The 18,274-nt window shown below is 39.4% G+C and overlaps 1 protein-coding gene across 1 annotated transcript in view; it reads right to left on the reverse strand.

The window, feature by feature from the left end:
* Positions 1-18,274, reverse strand: part of Arfgef3 (ARFGEF family member 3) — a 159,832-nt gene that overhangs the window by 72,706 nt on the left and 68,852 nt on the right. Inside the window, exons 6-10 of the mRNA XM_027938466.2 lie at positions 16,744-16,866; positions 12,547-12,589; positions 10,097-10,175; positions 2,360-2,464; positions 1,196-1,529 (exon numbers count right to left, since the gene is read on the reverse strand). Coding sequence (XP_027794267.2) covers positions 1,196-1,529; positions 2,360-2,464; positions 10,097-10,175; positions 12,547-12,589; positions 16,744-16,866 — 684 coding nt within the window. The remainder of the gene's footprint in view (positions 1-1,195; positions 1,530-2,359; positions 2,465-10,096; positions 10,176-12,546; positions 12,590-16,743; positions 16,867-18,274) is intronic.

Below are 18,274 nucleotides of genomic sequence, written 5' to 3' on the forward strand. Positions count from 1 at the left end.
ACTGGAGTGCCAAGGCTGAAAGATGACATACCACCTGCACTGGCAGAATGAGGGTCTTAGGAATACAATAACCACAGATTCACCTGGGGATTCTGTGAGTGAACACCACCTAAGCCCAGGAGGGCAGCAGTTGCCCCAGCCAGCTCATCTTAAAAAATTTAATAATCAGTTATGTAAGAAATGTTTTACATTTTTTTTTAAATTTAGGTTTTAGTACTTGGTAGCAAGTATTGCTAAAAAATGAATGAATCATGAACAAAGAGATTTCATTATTCTGATTTCGGAGAGGGGAGTGGTTAGTTACTCTAAGAAAAATGTAACTTGATTTTTATAAGCAAGTCCATAAAAACAAAAATTCTGATCACTTTCCCCCCCCCTTTGGGGAAAAAGTAGGGAATCCTTTTTCAAAGTTCTTTCCAAATAACCTTAATTCTTCCTCAAAACTATAAGTAGCACATTGGGATGACAACAACCAGCTAGACAACCTTTATATTCTCACTGAGGTCACCACATTTGGAAGAAATGAGTCATGGGGATGTGGGGTGGGCAAAGGGATTCCTTTTAGCAGGAAGAGATCAGTAAAGCTCTTTTTATGGATAATCTACAACCTGAGTATAAAATCATTTTGAGATCCAATTTTGGCAAAGGTAAGTAAACACATATTTGCACAAACAGCACCTAAGAATAAACTCTCATCCTAGGGCTCACTCAGGTGCACATTTGAGATTTTTTTGGGGGGCAGGTACCAAGGATTGAACTCAGGGGCACTGGACCACCGAGCCACATCCTCAGCCCTATTTTGTATTTTATTTAGAGACAGGGTCTCACTGAGTTGCTTAGCACTTTGCTTTTGCTGAGGCTGGCTTTGAACTCCTGATCCTCCTGCCTCAGCCTCCCAAGCTGCTGGGATTATAGGCGTGCACCACCACACCCAGCCATTTATTGGAGTTTTAACAAACACGTAGCTAATTATCAAATGGCTTTGCCTCCGTGAGTGTTACAAACCCTTCCTTACCCTGGATCCCAACACACACATACCCCCCTGATTTTAGAGCTACCGTCTGTTCCTGGATTCCAACCGGCAGCAAAGAAGTGCCACTAAATGATTAGCAAACATTTTGAGCGCATCCTGAGTGCAGGACTCCGTGTTGAGCCCCGTGGGCAGAGTGGGTGTCACCCTCCCACGCTCCCCTACCTCTTTCATGATCTTGATGGCTTCCACGCGGTGCTGGGGTGGTGGATACAGCAGCACGCGGTGGTAGAGGGACTGGAGCACCGGCTTCATGGAGTCCATCGACCCCACCAGCCGAACCAGCTCAGCGGCGAGGTAATAGATGGTGCGAGCCACTGGCCCGCTGAGGGCTGGCGCTGTGCAGGAGCAGCCCGAGCCCCGGCCATGGTCAGAAACAGCCGGGGCGGCGGAGTCCGGCTCAACACTGGCGCTGGTGCTGCTGCTGTGCGCAGAGGTGATGGTTTTGTCATGAATGGGGTTCCCCAGGATGACGATGAGGGCGGGGCAGAGGTTCTTCCTGGGAGGAAAGATAAATTTCACTGGGAGCCACACAATAAAATGTGCCCACCACACTGGGACAACGCCGGCGCCACAGAAGTGCCCAGGATGCGCTGAGCTCTGTACTGCGCCTTTGTTGGACTACCTTCTGTCCTAGATTTCCAAGTCTCCCCATCCCTTTTGAGTGTATCAATAATATTTTTCCTCATTTCTTGGGCTAAGGTTAACTAAATAAAAGTATCCAGAAAAACGTTAAGAAACTATCTTATGTGAAGAAATAGGCTCAAAATGCTAAAAAAACTGTAAAGTTTCACTTTTACTATAAATAACAATTATTTGATTTAAGAAGTTAATTTGAAATTCCATATTAACATCTATCATGCAGCTCTCTCCCTGTCAATAAGCCCAGAGACCCAGAACAACCAGTTGGCTGCCTGTAGGGCCTGTCACTTCTAGAAATCTCCGATTTTAAGTAGGTGACTGGTTTTCAGGTTGAGAGAAGAATGTACTAGAGTAGAGTACAGTTCAAAATCTCTTCCCTGCATTGGTTTCTGGTGCATTTATAGGCTTTTATAACAAACTGAGAACCCACAAAAATCTCTTGGGGCCTCTCTTCATGACCCTACTATGTAAACAAAATGTAAGAGGGCCTCAGAAGCATATTTTGTTATAATAATCATCATTTTCTCTCTGAATTTTGTTCTGATGCATGTAAGTGCAATTCCTGCACTTTCCTTACAAGACTTTTGTGAAACTCCTGGTAGGTCACAGGCACGGTGGAAAGGGGCTGGGAACGCAGCTGCAAGGCACCCCTGGGCTGGCGTGGGGTACATAGAAGTAGGTGCTTACCAGATGAGATCCGTGAAGCCCCTGTGCAGGTGCATGGAAGGGGAGGAGCTGCTGAGCACGGATAGAATGCACTCCAGGTACAGAAGCTGCAGCTGCTGGCTGTCACTGGGGAAGAGCAAGACCAACACACAAATGTAGACACAATACAAGGCAGAATTAAAGTGCAGGTGCTATAGAAAAACACTTTAAAAATGTTAGGTATCACTGAAGCACAAATTTGGGGTGGGAGCAGTGGTTAATATTATGGGTTGCATTGTGTCCTTTCTCTGCCAAAATCACAGGCTGAAGTCTCACTCCCCAGTACTTCAGGATGTGATCTACTTAGAAAAAAAGTCTTTATAGAGGTAAGCAAGTTAAAATGAGGTTGTTAGCATAGTCCCTAAGTCAACATGCCATTGTCCTGAAAAAACACAGGAATTTGGACACAGAGGTGTGCATAGAGGCAGGTTAATATGAAGAGACACAGGGAGAAGATGACCTTCAGTAAGCCAAGGAGATAGCTGGGAACAGATCCCCGACAGCCCTCAGAAGAAACCAACCCTGGTGACACCTTGATCTTGGACTTGCAGTCTCCAGAACTGTGAGAAAACAAATTTCTCTTATTTAAAGGATCCAGTTTTTGTACTTTATTACGACAGTGCTAACAAAGTAATACAGTTAGGCTGATTTGTTTAAATTAAGATTCACATTATAGAATAGTTTTTGGTAGATTTTTGTAAAAATTGAGCATGAAACATAGTTATACTTTACCCACCCCTCACACATGGTCTATCCTACTCTTAGATCTTATATTAGTACAATACATTTACTACAATTAATAAACAAAATTATCATATTAATAAAAATCTACAGTTTATGCTAGATATGTTAATTTTGTTTAATTGTCTAAATGTTTCAAGAAAACCTTTACCACATTATCCTTTAATTGGTCTACACTTTCCTATTCACATTTGACCCTCCTTATTTATAGAGGAAACATTGTTTTTCCATGCAGAAATTATTTTCCCTCAAATTATTATTATAGGGTTTCTCGGTAGATGCAGACAAAAAAATCAGACAACTTTATGGGAAGGAAGCATACTCTTATATATGCAGATATTTTTTTCTCTCCAGCCCACTAGAAAGTATTAAAATCCCAGTAGGTGGTAAGAGAGACCGATAGTGGTGAGAAATTTTTTAATTTTCAAGGACACATTTACTACGCATACATATCCTTTAAAGATGATCCATGTAGGAGGCTTTTTGGAATAAAATATTCAAAAAAGGAGACATCTGTTGAAAAAAATATTTTTAGTTTACCTCTTTTTTCCTAACTTAAAATAAGCAAATGTTAAAAGGAAGCCTAGGGTTTTCAACAGTTCAAACAACTCCCAGCAGAAGTAGATAGAAGGGAAAGTCAAGACTCCCAGCAGGCCAACTAGAAATTTAAGGAGGCAGGGAGAGAAGAAAAGCTGACTATCCCAAAGTCCAGAAACTTACATTCGTATACCTGCCAAGATGAGGAAGATCCTGCAATTGAAAGATGAAGGACAGGAAGATAGAGGCTGGGTGGGGTGGGGGGAGGATCCCTCATTTGAATGCTACACTAAATTCCCTAAAATTGACATTGCATTCTAAAACTTGTTGGTAAGATACAGCACAGGGGAAAAATCCTGCCCAGGGCCTGGAAATAAAAAAAATGCTTTTACATTTGAAAAGGGTTACAAAACCAAACAAAATCAAACAGGAGACAGATAGTATGTGGTTCTTTACAAAAGTTTGCTGACTCATATTTTAAAAAGATATCCTTCATCCAAAAAACTGCACAATGGTTAAAATAATGCCATTATCTGGAAATTGGAATGTCACCTATATGTGGATATACTCTACCAGACCGGATGGAAGGGAAATGGGTCAGGACTGAGACCCCATAAAAAATTATTACTATTATTTGTCAAGAGGAAGGTTATAGGTGGAGAAGAGTAAGAAAGGCAAGAAATAACTAGCCATTTGTGGGCCAGGTAAATGCCTCCTGTTTCTAGGTTCCTCTTCCTATAAGTATTCCTATACTTTTGAACAAGACATAGTTCCTGCCCTGGAACGGCATGTTCTTTATTCTTAGGGAATAAGACAGACATATAAGTAGATCAAGTACTAATGGGAAGTGCTGTAAAAGAGTAATTTAATACAACTATGAGACCCTCTAGGAGGGGCTCTTCCTTAGAAAAATCCAGAAAGAACTTCCACAAGAAATGGAATCTTAAATGGAGACCTGAAGTTCAAGGAGGAGCCTGTCACATGGATGAGTTGGGGAGTGGGTGGGTGTGAAGGCGGGGAAGGAGGAGGAAGAAATTTGGACTAAGAGGTGTTTGGCTGAAACACAGGACATGAAGATGGTGTAGTCAAGAGGCAGGCTGGAGAAGTGGGCAGGGGCCAGAGGGGATGGGTCACACAGATCATGCTAAGATGCATGGACTTCATTCTGCATAGGAGAGTGACAAGTGGGATTTTTGTTTTAGAATGTTCATTCTGGATGCTTTAGCATGAACAGATTGGAGAGGGCAAAACAGGAGGATCACAATATCAACCCCACGTTGCACTGGAAAAAATCAGTTCTGGAAAGATGGCCTTTGCTGTAGTCCATTACTAGGAAAAATAGTTATTAAATGCCCTGATGCAATCTTTCTCAAACTGTCAGTCTAACATTGGAAAACTAAAATAACTATAGAAAAATAAGTTCTCAGTTTCTGAAATCATCAGAAATGTTTAGAGAAAAGCTATAGTCAAGGTTCCTGTAAGTAAAGTGTGTAAAGTGTGTCACAGTGAATATCTCAGTCCCGAGGCATCAGCTGGGCTGACAGGGAATGCATCACCAAGGTAACTGGCCCAGAGGTCTCCTTGGAGACTGCACACGACAGCTTTTCTGTGGGCTGCAGCAGTCTGGAGGATGGGCGTGGCCTTGCATGAGTCATGCCATTAAGAGAGCTCTTTAAAATGTAAGCACCTTCCACCAATGACCCTCACCGGACAGATAAAAGATGGGTGCCTTTCAGACTTGCACAGCTGTAGACAAATATGTGGCATGTGCAAGATCAAAAATAATCTAGCGTCCAGCAGGGCAACATGTTTGGGATCTCAGGAGTTCTTAGAATTCTTTTTAAAAACCATTTGACTCTGCCCTCCTTAAATCGGGATTTGTTTTTAGTTTGATAAAGGAGAAAGGGCATCGAATAATTGTGTAAGGAGTTGAATGGAGTTTGAAAAACTGACACACCCCTTAGGCTGCCCTCATTGATTTCAAGACTGTTCTGCTATAGACTCATGCCTGACACTCTGCGCCAGGAGGAGAGGGAGGCTGGGACAGGGTGGCAGTGACAGACAGGCAGAGAATGAATAAATATTACTCTAAGCCCAATTATCCTTCCAAAAATTATTGGATTTAAGCAGGATCATGTAACTCATCTTGCCTAATATAGAACTCTATTAATACCACATCTCCAAGGCACACGGGTGAGTTGTGTCGTGTACCTTAATATATTTTCTGAATATTGCTGAGAGATTGAGCATATCAAGGATATATTCCCCTACCAAGGCAAAGCCCTATGAAATGTATGGGCACTGATTTTGGAAATGGTTGTTGGGAGGTACTGATGGTTGTGAGATATTAGAGAAGGAACCTATTTAGAAGGTAGAGGAGGCATCAAGTTCTCATAATAGAAATAAAGGAACTAAGGTAGTAAAATCAGAAGGAACCATGCAGATAAGAGCACTTAAGGAGAAAGAATAGAATACCGGGTACAAGGGCCTGGCATGACCAGGCCAGTGGATTTATAGGCTTTCTGTCTCAGCTATACTAAGCACACTGTGTTGAGCTTCTTTAGCAATGCCCCTACACACCCAAATAGTGAGGACTCATGATGAGAAAGACCAACATCAAACAAAGCAAATGAGTTCTGGAGGCAGAATTATGACTAGGGGAACTGCATCAAAATAACCAGTCAAGACTATGAAAATCCTATCAAAACCATCAGGCTCTTTTCCAGTGTGCATAAAGTCACCTTTGACCCAGTATTCAGTGAGAACCCCTAGAAAGTACATATGCATCACAAGAATTATTTTTCTCATTTAATGCCTATTCTCTTTTTTAAAAAAATAATTTTTTAATGATTTTTTTTTGAGAGAGAGAGAGAGAGTTTTTTTAATATTTATTTTTTAGTTTTCGGCGGACACAACATCTTTGTTTGTATGTGGTGCTGAGGATCAAACCTGGGCCGCATGCATGCCAGGTGAGCGCGCTACCGCTTGAGCCACATCCCCAGCCCCTTAATGCGTATTCTCAAGTCATGGGGTTAAGAACTGTTTTCAGTAACCAACAGAAATCCATGAACTTTGATTTCTTGTGCATATGTACGTGCACACACACAATGTATTTTCCTAACAAATGACAGTCAAATTTTTATTCCAAAGAGCTCAAGGCTCCTAACTGCACCCAAAGCTAGAATTAGCAACCAACAGCTCTAAAAGCAAACAAACCAGTTTAGAAACAAAATATATCAAATATATTTTGATATTTATATAGTGTCTAGCATATTTGCTATATGCTAGACACTATATAATTTTAAAAATTCCACTTGTTAAGTGGAACACTTCCTTAAAGAGATCAAATATAAATGCCTATAACAATTACAAAACAGGCTTAGTTGAACTGTCCTGGGTAAACCAGGTGATCTTGCCCCCAGATTGGGGGAGGTATCCCTGAAGCCATTCAGGTTTAAAGAATCACAAATTTAATGCCAAGCACTTACTGGACCTAGGTGAGGATTCTTTTCCAACCAATGAGCAATGGTATATCTTAAGTCTACCATTTATAGAGATACAGGCTCATTCTGACTTATTCTGAAGGCTAAGTGTTAATTTTCTACAACTTAAAAATTTCAGTTTTTTCCCAGAAAAAAAAAATGTTTAGCTTATTAGTTTCCCTTTGCTCTCTGTCTTATCTTCTGACAATGCTAAGACCTAGGGAGGGGTCTTGACGGCTGGCTACTACCTAGCTGCTGCCAGTTGGCTGAGGAGCTCTCCTGAGGAACAAAGACCATGCTAAAGAATGTCCACATCAGATGAGGACGCCGCACAGCTGTGACAGAACACACAGGGTGGAAGCCTGTCAACAACCCGTCTGAACCAGGGTTAAAAAGGAGGGAGTTCTACACAACCACAAAGTGACCAAGTGTCCCCACCCCTGTGAGTGATGTGTACCTCTTCTCCAGTGACAACTCTAGCTCCAACCTGTTCCCCTCATTCATTAGATAGAAGCTCAGGTTTCCAATGCTGGAATGGACCTCACTTTCTGAAATCACTCAATCCTTGAACATAACTCTCAATTCTTTTTACCTGCTCCAACATCACCTAATTCAAGCTCAAATCCTATCATGATTCCTCTGAACATCCTTTTACTTGAAGCTCCTTAGTTTCCCACAGCGTACAGACCCTCTCACTATAATGAGTTAATAAGCCCAGCTTTTGTTCACTTCTGTTCCTAGTAATCTTTGTCTGATGGATACTGACTATCCATCTGTTAAGTGAATTTCCTCATTCCATCTTATAAAAATCCTAAAATATTTTGTACTTCTAATATTATACAGTCATCCCAAGAATAATGTTAATTACTGTATAGAAGACATAAGCTTGGGGTAGTTGAGATCTTTGCCCCAAGTTAAGAACTAATAAGGAGTAGAACAGTGATTTAAACCCAGGTAACCCAAGAAAGATAATGCAGTTGGGCCACCAGTGACCAAACCTCACTCTTGAGTGAGTTTTAGGAGTGAACGTACAAATGGAAACATAACCCAGCTCTGATATAACAGCTGATTCTTCTGTGATGGGTAAGAACTGGACAGGGCTGGGGAGAAGTTAGGACTAGAGGAGATCAAAACCCTGCTTGCTGATGAGTAGAGTAAATATCTAACCCATCGGAGTAGGACTCTGTTGAGAGTGAGGGAAGATGATTATACTTTTATAGAGCAGGTGCATCCTGAGATGGTTCCCAGAAAATCTGGTGGCAGGGGGATCCTACTGGTGGGTCACTGCAGTTGGTGTCAGAGCCCTCAAATTAGGACGGTAGTCTGAGTGTCAGTTCTATTGTTCCAACTCTCTACAGCCAGGAAAGGTGGGGAACTGAGCAGGGGACAGCAGGACCCTCTGAAATCCTTGCAGGACCCTCTGAAATCCTATCTGCTGTTAGACTCATTCCTCCAGAAGGGGAGACAGTCCAGACCTGCCTCCTGGGTAGGGTCTGGGGATGGGAGAAACTTGAGGGGGGAGGGTGGGAAACAAGTGAAATGCCATTTCTTTTTGGTTTATACTGTCCATGAATTAAATAGGCCTTCCCATTTTGTGTGAATATTTAACGTATACAACATGGTGTTGTATGATACCTGTGTATATTGAGATGGTTCTTCTATGAAACAGATGAGCATATCTATCACCTCAGTTATAGATTTTCCCTTGCTATGGCAAGAGCATCTCTAATCTACTCATTTAGCAAAGATCCTGAATAAATACACTGTTGACAACTATAGTCCTTATGTTGCACATCAGGTCATTTGAATTATTCATCTTACGTATTTGCTACTCTCTCCATTTCTCAACCCCCAAACCTTGTAACCACCGTTTTCTTTTCTGTCTCTATGTATTTGACCTTTAAGTGCCTGATGTAAAGAGAGTTTCATTTAGTTAAAGTAGGCAGGCAACTTAGAGGAGCAACGGATAAATCGATACAGAAACCATTTGACAACAACTCTTAAGAGCACTTCTAAGCTTAGCTTTAAAGTAATCCTGAGTCTGAAAAACAAAACAAAAACAAAAACAAAAACAAAAATTTCTGCAACATTTTTAGCAAAATGAAAGACTTCATTCATGTCTGCAACTAATCCAGTCTCCAAATCATTACCATATTTAAAATTCTACAAAATTCTATAAATAAAATTATCAAATGTCCTAGTTACCAGTAAATGATAGTTTAATGTGTCTTTCGTAATTCAAAGGGCACTTCAGAATCTTTTGTGGTAAAATTTTGCAATCACCATATAGGTAGCTGGTGGAGTCTTTTCAACCCACCTTGGAAAGTCTGGCTGTTTTATAATTTGGCTACAACCGGATGCAGAAGTTGTCTTAACTTACTGCATGGAGAGTTAGCAGGAGACATGGCCTAAGTGAATTAATACCATTGATTAAACTGGTATGTAACTAACTGAGATTATATAAAGTCAGAGTAACATGCCCTTTTTTAAAGCTAGGCATATGAGCTCACAGGCTTAGGTACAGTTAAAAGAAGAAATAGAGAAAGTCCACATGATCCAACCCTGTTATTCAACAGAGGAAGAAAGTGCAGCACAGTTCAATGAGAAGAGTCATTCACAGTCACACAGCAGGGCTACGCCCGAGGTAGCAGCAGCCCCCACATCAGCCAGCTCTTAGCCCTATATCTGCTCCACTCAGCTCCACGCACCAGGGATTAACTCCTCTTTGCGAGATGTTGTTTTCCCATTTTCACTTCAGAAAATTATACCCTTTGGTAATGGTATTTGACATTTTGGGATTGCCTGAGGTCTCTGAATACATTTCTCAGGAATGACAGGTGTATCCCAGTGGGAGGGAATTACTGTCCCTATAATCTGAAATTTTAAGTGATGCTGTAGACAGACAATATTTCAGAAATAGACCATTGGTGGATAAGAGTGACAGCAGAAAAGCACTTACTTTATGGAGGCTTGTAACTTCTCACACAGGACAGTGAGGACAGAGACCACATCATCACAGAGGGCCTCTACTGTTGACCCTTCAAAACAGAGGAGGTTACAGACATTAGTCACCACTGGGGCCACTGGCAGCCCTATCAATGCTCCCTCCCATCCTCTGCCTTTGATGATTTGGGGGGACTGAGAAGATGGTTTGCAGATGTGGAGCCTTCCTTAGGCTCCCAAGACAATCACAAAAAGAATGAAATGTCGTCCTCCCTTTTTAAAGTGAAACAAACAAAAGATAGTCCAGGAAGAAAATAATAAACTGTTTCTTGTTATAAATAAAATTCATTCCCACTTAATGAAAGGATGTTTGGTGAATTTGAGAAACAACACAACTGATAATGATTTTCTCAATATTTAGACCACTGGGCTATCTACAAATCCCTCATTCTGATTTCTTGAATTTCTGGGTCTTTGAGGCAGAGCTGAATTGCATCCCAGAGAGACAAAATATGGAAGCATGGAGAAAAAAGACAGGCATTTGGAACTAGAAACCAGGCATGGGTGTGTGTGTGTGTGGGGGGGCAAATAATTCAATCACCACCTTCACCTTCTGTAACTATTTGTCCAGCATCTGGAGGGCACATGGTCTTTGTTGGTAATGGAGTAACCGGCAATATCAGAAAAATAACTTTCCCCTCCAGACATATTCTAATTTCCAGAAACTAGAATTAAAACTCCCACAGAAGCACTGAGTGAAAAAAAGGCTGGAATTTGGAATCTGTTCAAGCACAGGTTCACAACTTGCTGATTGTATAAGCCTGGAAAGCTTTGGTTTTCCTTAGGGCAAATGAGATAAATAACACAGATTGCACAGAATGGTTGGGCAAAGTGAAATAATAAGTGGAAGCATTTGTTTACAACAACAGCAGCCTGTAAGGATCTATACCAAGGTGGCAAAGCATCTGGTGGGCGTAAATATGAATGAAGGACCATGATGTCAACAACATGATGGAGAGAACAATGTCAAGAGTGTAAGAGAGAAAGAAAGAGATGGAGGGGGGCAGGGGAAAGAGAAACAAGCGGCTGATCTTCAAAATTTAAGACCTCAAATGTAGGAAAGAAAGTAATAAATCATAAGGTATAATGATAAAACAATTTAAAATAAATAAGATTCTTAAGCTCAATTTTAGATAAACTTCAAGTAAGGCCCTCTATTAATTCCTTACAAAAAGAATTTTTAGAGATGTGTCCCTCAACAAAAGGACTTTAAATCCCTTTTCTTTTTTTAAAAAAATATTTATTTTTTAGTTTTCGGTGGACATAATATCTTTATTTCATTTATATGTGGTGCTGAGGATCGAACCCAGTGCCCCTTGCATGCCAGGCGAGCCACATCCCCAACCCAAATCCCTTTTCAGCTTATAAAATCGTCCTATGTTAAAGTGAGCTTTCATGAGAATGTAATAGCCAAAAAGAGAGGAAAGGACAGGTGGAGAATCTTGTGGCCTATCACACTGAGAGCTTCAAAAGCAAAAAAGATGCTAAAACATTTTCTGGAACACAGTCCAAGAGCATGGCATGATGGGAAAAAACTACACCTCTGTGATGCTTCAGAGAAAACGACTTAAAGAATTTCTCATTCTCATTTCCCCCATTTCCATTTTTTTCTCCTAATTATGGCATTTAGCTGTTTTTCTCTCTCCCTTTCATTCCCTCCCTTTCTCATTTTCCCCACCCCCACCCTATTATTAACTGGTAAAAAATATAAAAGAACAGCATATTTTCCCAACATTTTTAATATTACTGAATAAAATCTAAAATAAAACCTATAAAATTTTAATTAGATGGTTTGAAGTGTTCCACATCTCAGAATGTCAAAGCCATTTTTAACAGTTGAATTACTTGTCAATTATCTGTATACCTCCAATTTTTTTCTTTCTTTTCCTGTGGCTCAGTCAGAATAAAAGTTTCTTAACTTGATTTCATCTGTAACTTAAACTGGGCTGTCTGCAAGACTCCCTGTATGATGACTCATTTTTCATGTCAATAAATTGGTATTTGACAAATATAATTCTAGTGCCATAACAATGTATGTCAACCAGGTTTTTATAATCCTCTAACAAAATTTTATTTTAGCAATTAAGCCTGGCTTCATGGAGAGCAGAATAAAAAACAAAACAAACAAATAGGCAAAAAAACAGCCTTCAAGTAGGAGGTTTGTAAAGAGTTAATTTCCCTCATACAGTTGAAACAGAATAGGTGCAGTTGGCATAGAGTGCAGGAACAGAAGGAAGACAGCAGCTGATTAAATAATACCTCATGAGGCACAGCTAAGCAGAACCTCCAGGGAGAATGGTAAAGTAACCTGAGAGGCACTCATCTTTACACCCCCAACACCAGGCACACAGTAGGTGTTCTCACATCCACTTTTTAAGCTGAACTAGTAAAAACTAAATTTGATACCTTGACTCCTGAATTCTTGTGGGACATCTGGATTTTCAATTATCTAGGGAGGGAGAAACACACAATTATGAGATTTAAGCAAGAAAAATCCTCTTAGACAATGGAGAAAACTAGGAAACACAATGGCGTCCTGAGTGCTCTGGGCACAGCTACCTTACCTTAGTACACCATCCAGCTCTTAATGGCATTTCATATGTCTCACTGAATTTATGAGAGAGTAGGATGTTTAGAACTGAACTCATCAGTTCCCAGATTCATTCAAGAGTCCACACATTTCCCTGAAGTTAAGGTGCATGGAGCATTTTATGATCCCATGTTGCTGGGCTATCATCTGAAGCTTTGCCTACCTGAAGAGGTGAGTTCATCTTTGCCCAGATAATAATTTATCCCAGGGCAATGACACAGATTGCACTCTCCTACACCCTCACAGATATAGACATGTGACATAGTCATAAGAAAAATCAAAATACCAGCCCAAAGATGACCACATCTCAAAAGCACCATCTTCCTATTTAATGGGGAGCATATTTTTTCCTTTCCATTTTTTAATTTGTTCTAAATAGTTATTCATGACAGCAGAATTCATTTCAATTCATTGTACACAAATGGAGCACAACTTTTCATTTCTCCGGTTGTACACAATGTAGAGTTATACCATATATGCAGTCATTCTTGTACCTAGAGTAATGATATCCATCTCATTCCACCATCTTTCCTGCCCCCATGACCCTCCCCTCCACTTCCTCCCCTTTGCCCAATCAAAATTCCTTCATTCTTCCCACATACCTCCCCAGGTTAATGGGGAGCATTTTAACTTCCTGTTATCACACTGCCACTCTTGGTTGTTGTTAGGTGGATCCAGAGCTATTAAGGGCAGAGATAGCTCCTTGGATAAACAGGAAGGGAAAGATGCTTACATAGAATGAGACTTCCTTCCCAACACAGAAATTACCTAGTGACCACTGAGCTAAGAACAGGAAGATGTTTCACACTCCCTACCTCTGAGAACCAGGAGATATAAGAAGTTATTTTCATGCCAATTAACCACTAGCCAATGTAAATAATCCATGGCACTGTTGTGTTTGTGTGTATGTGTGTGTGTGTGTGTTTAACTTGTTACAGGCACATATTTTTACTATTTTCCATTCATTAATTTGCAGGAAGCTCACTGCTTCCACTGTACAGCTCAGCACAAGGCTAAACACAAGGTTAGAAAAATGTTTTCTGAGGAGGCACATCCGAGTTACATTCAAGGATAGAAGAATCCCTAGCCACAAATATTTATATGTGGCAATTTTGGGGATTTTTTAAAAATCAATAATTTGTAATTTAATGAGAATTTTGGTCATCTAAATAATTCAAGAATAAAGAGAGATAAAAAATTAGGATTTCTGAGGATACAAAATCAAAATACAAAGTTGTAATCCATTCTGGGGGTGGAGATAGACATTAGGTTGAAGATGGACTTCATATTAATGCTTTTGCATTCTACATTATTTGTTTTCTTTCCACTGTTTGTAGGTCTTCCTAGATTTGAGGTGCCCCTCGATGTCTTATCAGTGATGCGTCATCATAGGAAGCATATACATTGTTCCCAGGTAATGTTAAGTGTCCCCCCAGAAACACACAGCCTCCTCGGAGCAAACCTCACCATTTCCATAGACTTCTCTTCAATAGCATTGAAAAAAAAATACCCAGTTCTTGGATGGCAAAACTTATATTTCCCTCTCTTAGACATCACAAATGCTTCAAACATTAGCATCCTGAGAACTGCATTTTCTGGGATATGAAATTATATCTCTGAGGAATTGTATGAGTAATAGAAAGAAAATAATGAAAAATACTAAATTTCTACCTAATTTGGGATCTTGCCTCTGGTTGGGATGAATCTAAATGGCCAAGGATAAGCAGAACCAGATGGCTGAGTAGTCACAAATTATATGCCTAGGACAGAGACATATAACCTCTGTGGTATCAACCAGACTTCCATAACCACACCTGTTACCATTCTTCTGGAAGAGCACTAAGAGCTAAAAGATTGAATTATTTGGCTTGAAACCCAATACAGCCACATGTCTCTTAACAATGAGGTCATTTGCTGAGAAACTCATTGTTAAGCACTTGTTACTGTGAGAACATCACCAAATGCATGTGTGATATAGCCTACTCCACCCCAGGAAGTATGGTGAATTCCATTCCACGTCCAGCCTGTCATTGACTGAAATATCATTGCATGGTGTGAATGTCCTTTCTAAACATTTAAAATTAAGATTTTAAAATGAACTAATGATTTAAAGTATCTTGAAACCATGAAGTTTCTTTCAAATGTTTCATTTAAATCATTAAGATATTGCTAATATTAGAGTATTTTATCATGATGTGGTTGTGTATGAACGTAAGAATTCTCAACAGCTTAGATTTCTTTTCATTAATAACACTTTTTCTAATATATTTTCTATTTATAGATTTTAAAAAAACACTAATATTCCCAACCACCATATTCAAAATCTTTTGGTAAATTAAATCATTTTTAATAAGGGGAAAACTAAAGTAATATCTCAAGTTAAAACAATTTTTAACAGGAACTTGGGCTTTGGATATAGCAAACATAAAAGAAAATAGTATTTGATTTTTTTAAGACTAATGCCTTTTTTCAAATATTGGCTGCCAGAGTATTCGTGAGCTGATAACGTGAACTGGGAGCCCGTCAGGGGACCAGGGCTTTAGTTCTGGTTCTCTTAATGAAAAGCCCACTAATTTTAGATTTCAATTTCAACTCTCTGGGCTTTATCTTTTAAAAACAGTAAAATGAGGAATAAAAGAATTGAACCTGATAATCCCTAAGTTTCCCCTTAACTCCATGATCATCTGACAACTAGAAAACTGAAGTTAAAAATGAGAAATAATTGAAGTTAAGCACAAAGTCTTAATTTCTGTACAATTAATTTCTGAGCTATTTTGGACTGCAACTGAGATTTCCCATTTTAAAAAGTAACTAATACCATTTCAGAACACCTCTTGCAGATCTCAAAATAACTTTTATCTAAGTTATCACTGAGCCAGATTTTAAAACCAAAATGCTCATCCTCCCATCCTCTCACTGACATTCTCAGAAAATAATAGATACAAGAAGCCAATTACATTTACATTTTTCTCTAGAAACTCATTTTAGACAATCTGTTCAAGTTTAGAGCAAGGAGTTCTAGATTAGAGAGGCTTTGACGACAGAGAATACAAGAGCAACTTTACTCTGACAGCCCCAGCAGTGAGGGGAACCTCCTGTCATAATCTCTGAGTTGACAAAGGACCAAATCTATTTGTTATTCTTTCTCTTTTTTTTTTTCCTGGGTACCAGAAACTCAGGGGTACTTGACCACTGAGCCACATCCCTAGTCCTTTTTTTGTATTTTATTTAGAGGATTTTTTTTTGTTTTTTTTAGAATCTGGCTCTGTAATAACTTACATTAAAGTTATTTTGAGATCTGCAAGAGGTGTTCTGAAATGACATTAGTTACTTTTTAAAAAGGGAAATTTCAGTTGCAATCCAAAATAGCTCAGAAATTAATTGTATAGGAATTAAGATTTTGTGCTTAACTTTAATTATTTCTCATTTTTAATTTCAGTTTTCTAGTTGTCAGGCGACCATGGAGTTAAGAGGAAATTTAGAGATTATCCTGTCAAATTCTTTAATTCCTCATTTTAGTGTTTTTAAAAGATAAAGCCGAAGAGATAAAATTGAGATCTAAATTAATGGGCTTACCGCCTTTCCTTTGTTGAGGCTGGCTTTGAACTCACGATCCTCTTGCCTCGGCCTCCTCAGCTGGTGGGACTACAGGTGTGGGCCACTGTGCCTGGCTGCTATTCATTTTCCATAGTTTCAAATTTACTATCACAATAAACTTTAAAAAATGTTCAATGTAACAGTTTTAAAAGAAAGATAAATTTTTAAAATACTGACTAAACAATTATGGAAACCATAGGGAAAAACAGCTTTCAAGACTTTAGGGTCATGTAGGAAAATTTCTAAACAGTTTAATTCATTTAATGAGTTTTCTTTCAGAACAAGCAGGCCCTTCCTAGTGTTTCCAAAGGAAAATAACTGTGCAAGGGGGAACCCTAGGTTTGGGACACCCAGCCTGCAGTTACGCACTGAGATGCCACCTAGACCATGATGAACGTGGGGTGCTTCAGGCTTACCGTGTTCTCCTGCCTTTGCCGTAACTGCAAAGTCAAGTCACTCAGCATTTGGCTGAGAGTTGCTCGCACAGCAGTGTTTATACTACGCTGGTGACAGCTGCAGGTGTATGTCTCAATGCACACCTGGGAAAGAAATAAGACAGCACTACATGAGCTCTAGGCATTTGTTCACTATCAACTGTTTTTGGCTTTAACCAGAGAGAATACCAAATCCTTTTTAAATAGAAAGCTTGATTTCAGACTAGTTTTCAATGAAAATAAATGTATATAAAATCTCTGGAAATTTGTTTTAAGCAAATAGAAAAGTCATGTTTCCCTAGGATTGTCATTCTTACATTCTTATTCTTTTGAGCTACAAATTAGTGAGTTTTACATGAGCTAAATAATTCTATTTAGAACAAACTCAGGTGGCTGTAAATTAATCAGGAAAAGCTCCCTTCATGGCCAAACAGAACAGAATTTATCAACTCGTGGATTATAAAGCGTGGGTAGAGAACTACTAAAACCTTTTCTCTCTGCTCTGAATGAGTTTGACTTTGGATTGACTCTCTAGCTGTGTTCTTCTGGATATTTTATAAAGGTGGAACAGCTCACTGTAAAAATGTTTCCTAGTTACTATGCTGGGTCTCAATGGAGATAACTGTGTTAACTCTAAATACCTGCTGGGAAGCCACAGGACTTCCCTCAGTTTGGTGACTCTTGTAATTGATCCCATGCTCTGAGGGAGCTCTGCAGGCTCTGTTCATAGAGTTGTTTTAGAAACACTGGTTCTTAATTGGGACATGGGGGTTCCAAAGCCAAGGTGACTCTGCCTTCATTTTATGTGGCTCTCAGTCTCTTGCACCTACACTGGCATTTGAAAGCCAGAGGCCAGCTTCTGGAGTGGCATGAGGATCTCTGTGGAAACTCTGTGCCTGATATCACCTGCCTCTGTTTCCTGTCCTGTATCTGCTGAATGAGAATAACTGGTAAGGCCTCTTTGGGCCTCGTGAGTCTGTATAGCTAAGCCCAGGAAGATTCCCTAGTGGTTACTAATGGAGAAATCCCAATTAAAAAAAAAAAAAACCTTAATTTGATAATGATGATATTGAATGTCATGACTTTTCAGGCTTTTCCTGTTTGTTTGTTTGTTTGTTTTTTCTTCTAAATTCTTTTTTGAAGCTATAGGAATGGGCATAAAAATCAAAGCATACTTTAAATTCATCTACTTTTTTTCCTCTAAGGTATTCATCCTTGCAATTTCACAAAACATAGCTCAGGATTTAATTTACCTAAATCATTTTTTCTAGGAATAACTCCAAGATTATTTATATTAAAAGTAGAGGTTCTCACCTAAATGGAAAATTTAATGATTGATCACTGAGATAGGAGAGAGACTAAGTGTTAATCTTTATTGCTGCTACTGCTTGAGTTATGGGAGTTTTCTGGAAAGCTCATGATAACAAATCTTTTTGTAAATTAACTAGGTAAAAGAAAATATTTTCTTTTTCTTTTTGGTGCTGGGGATCAAACCTAGGGCCTTACACATGCT

The sequence above is a fragment of the Marmota flaviventris genome, chromosome 6, assembly GCF_047511675.1.
Source record: "Marmota flaviventris isolate mMarFla1 chromosome 6, mMarFla1.hap1, whole genome shotgun sequence".
Taxonomy (NCBI): Eukaryota; Metazoa; Chordata; class Mammalia; order Rodentia; family Sciuridae; genus Marmota; species Marmota flaviventris.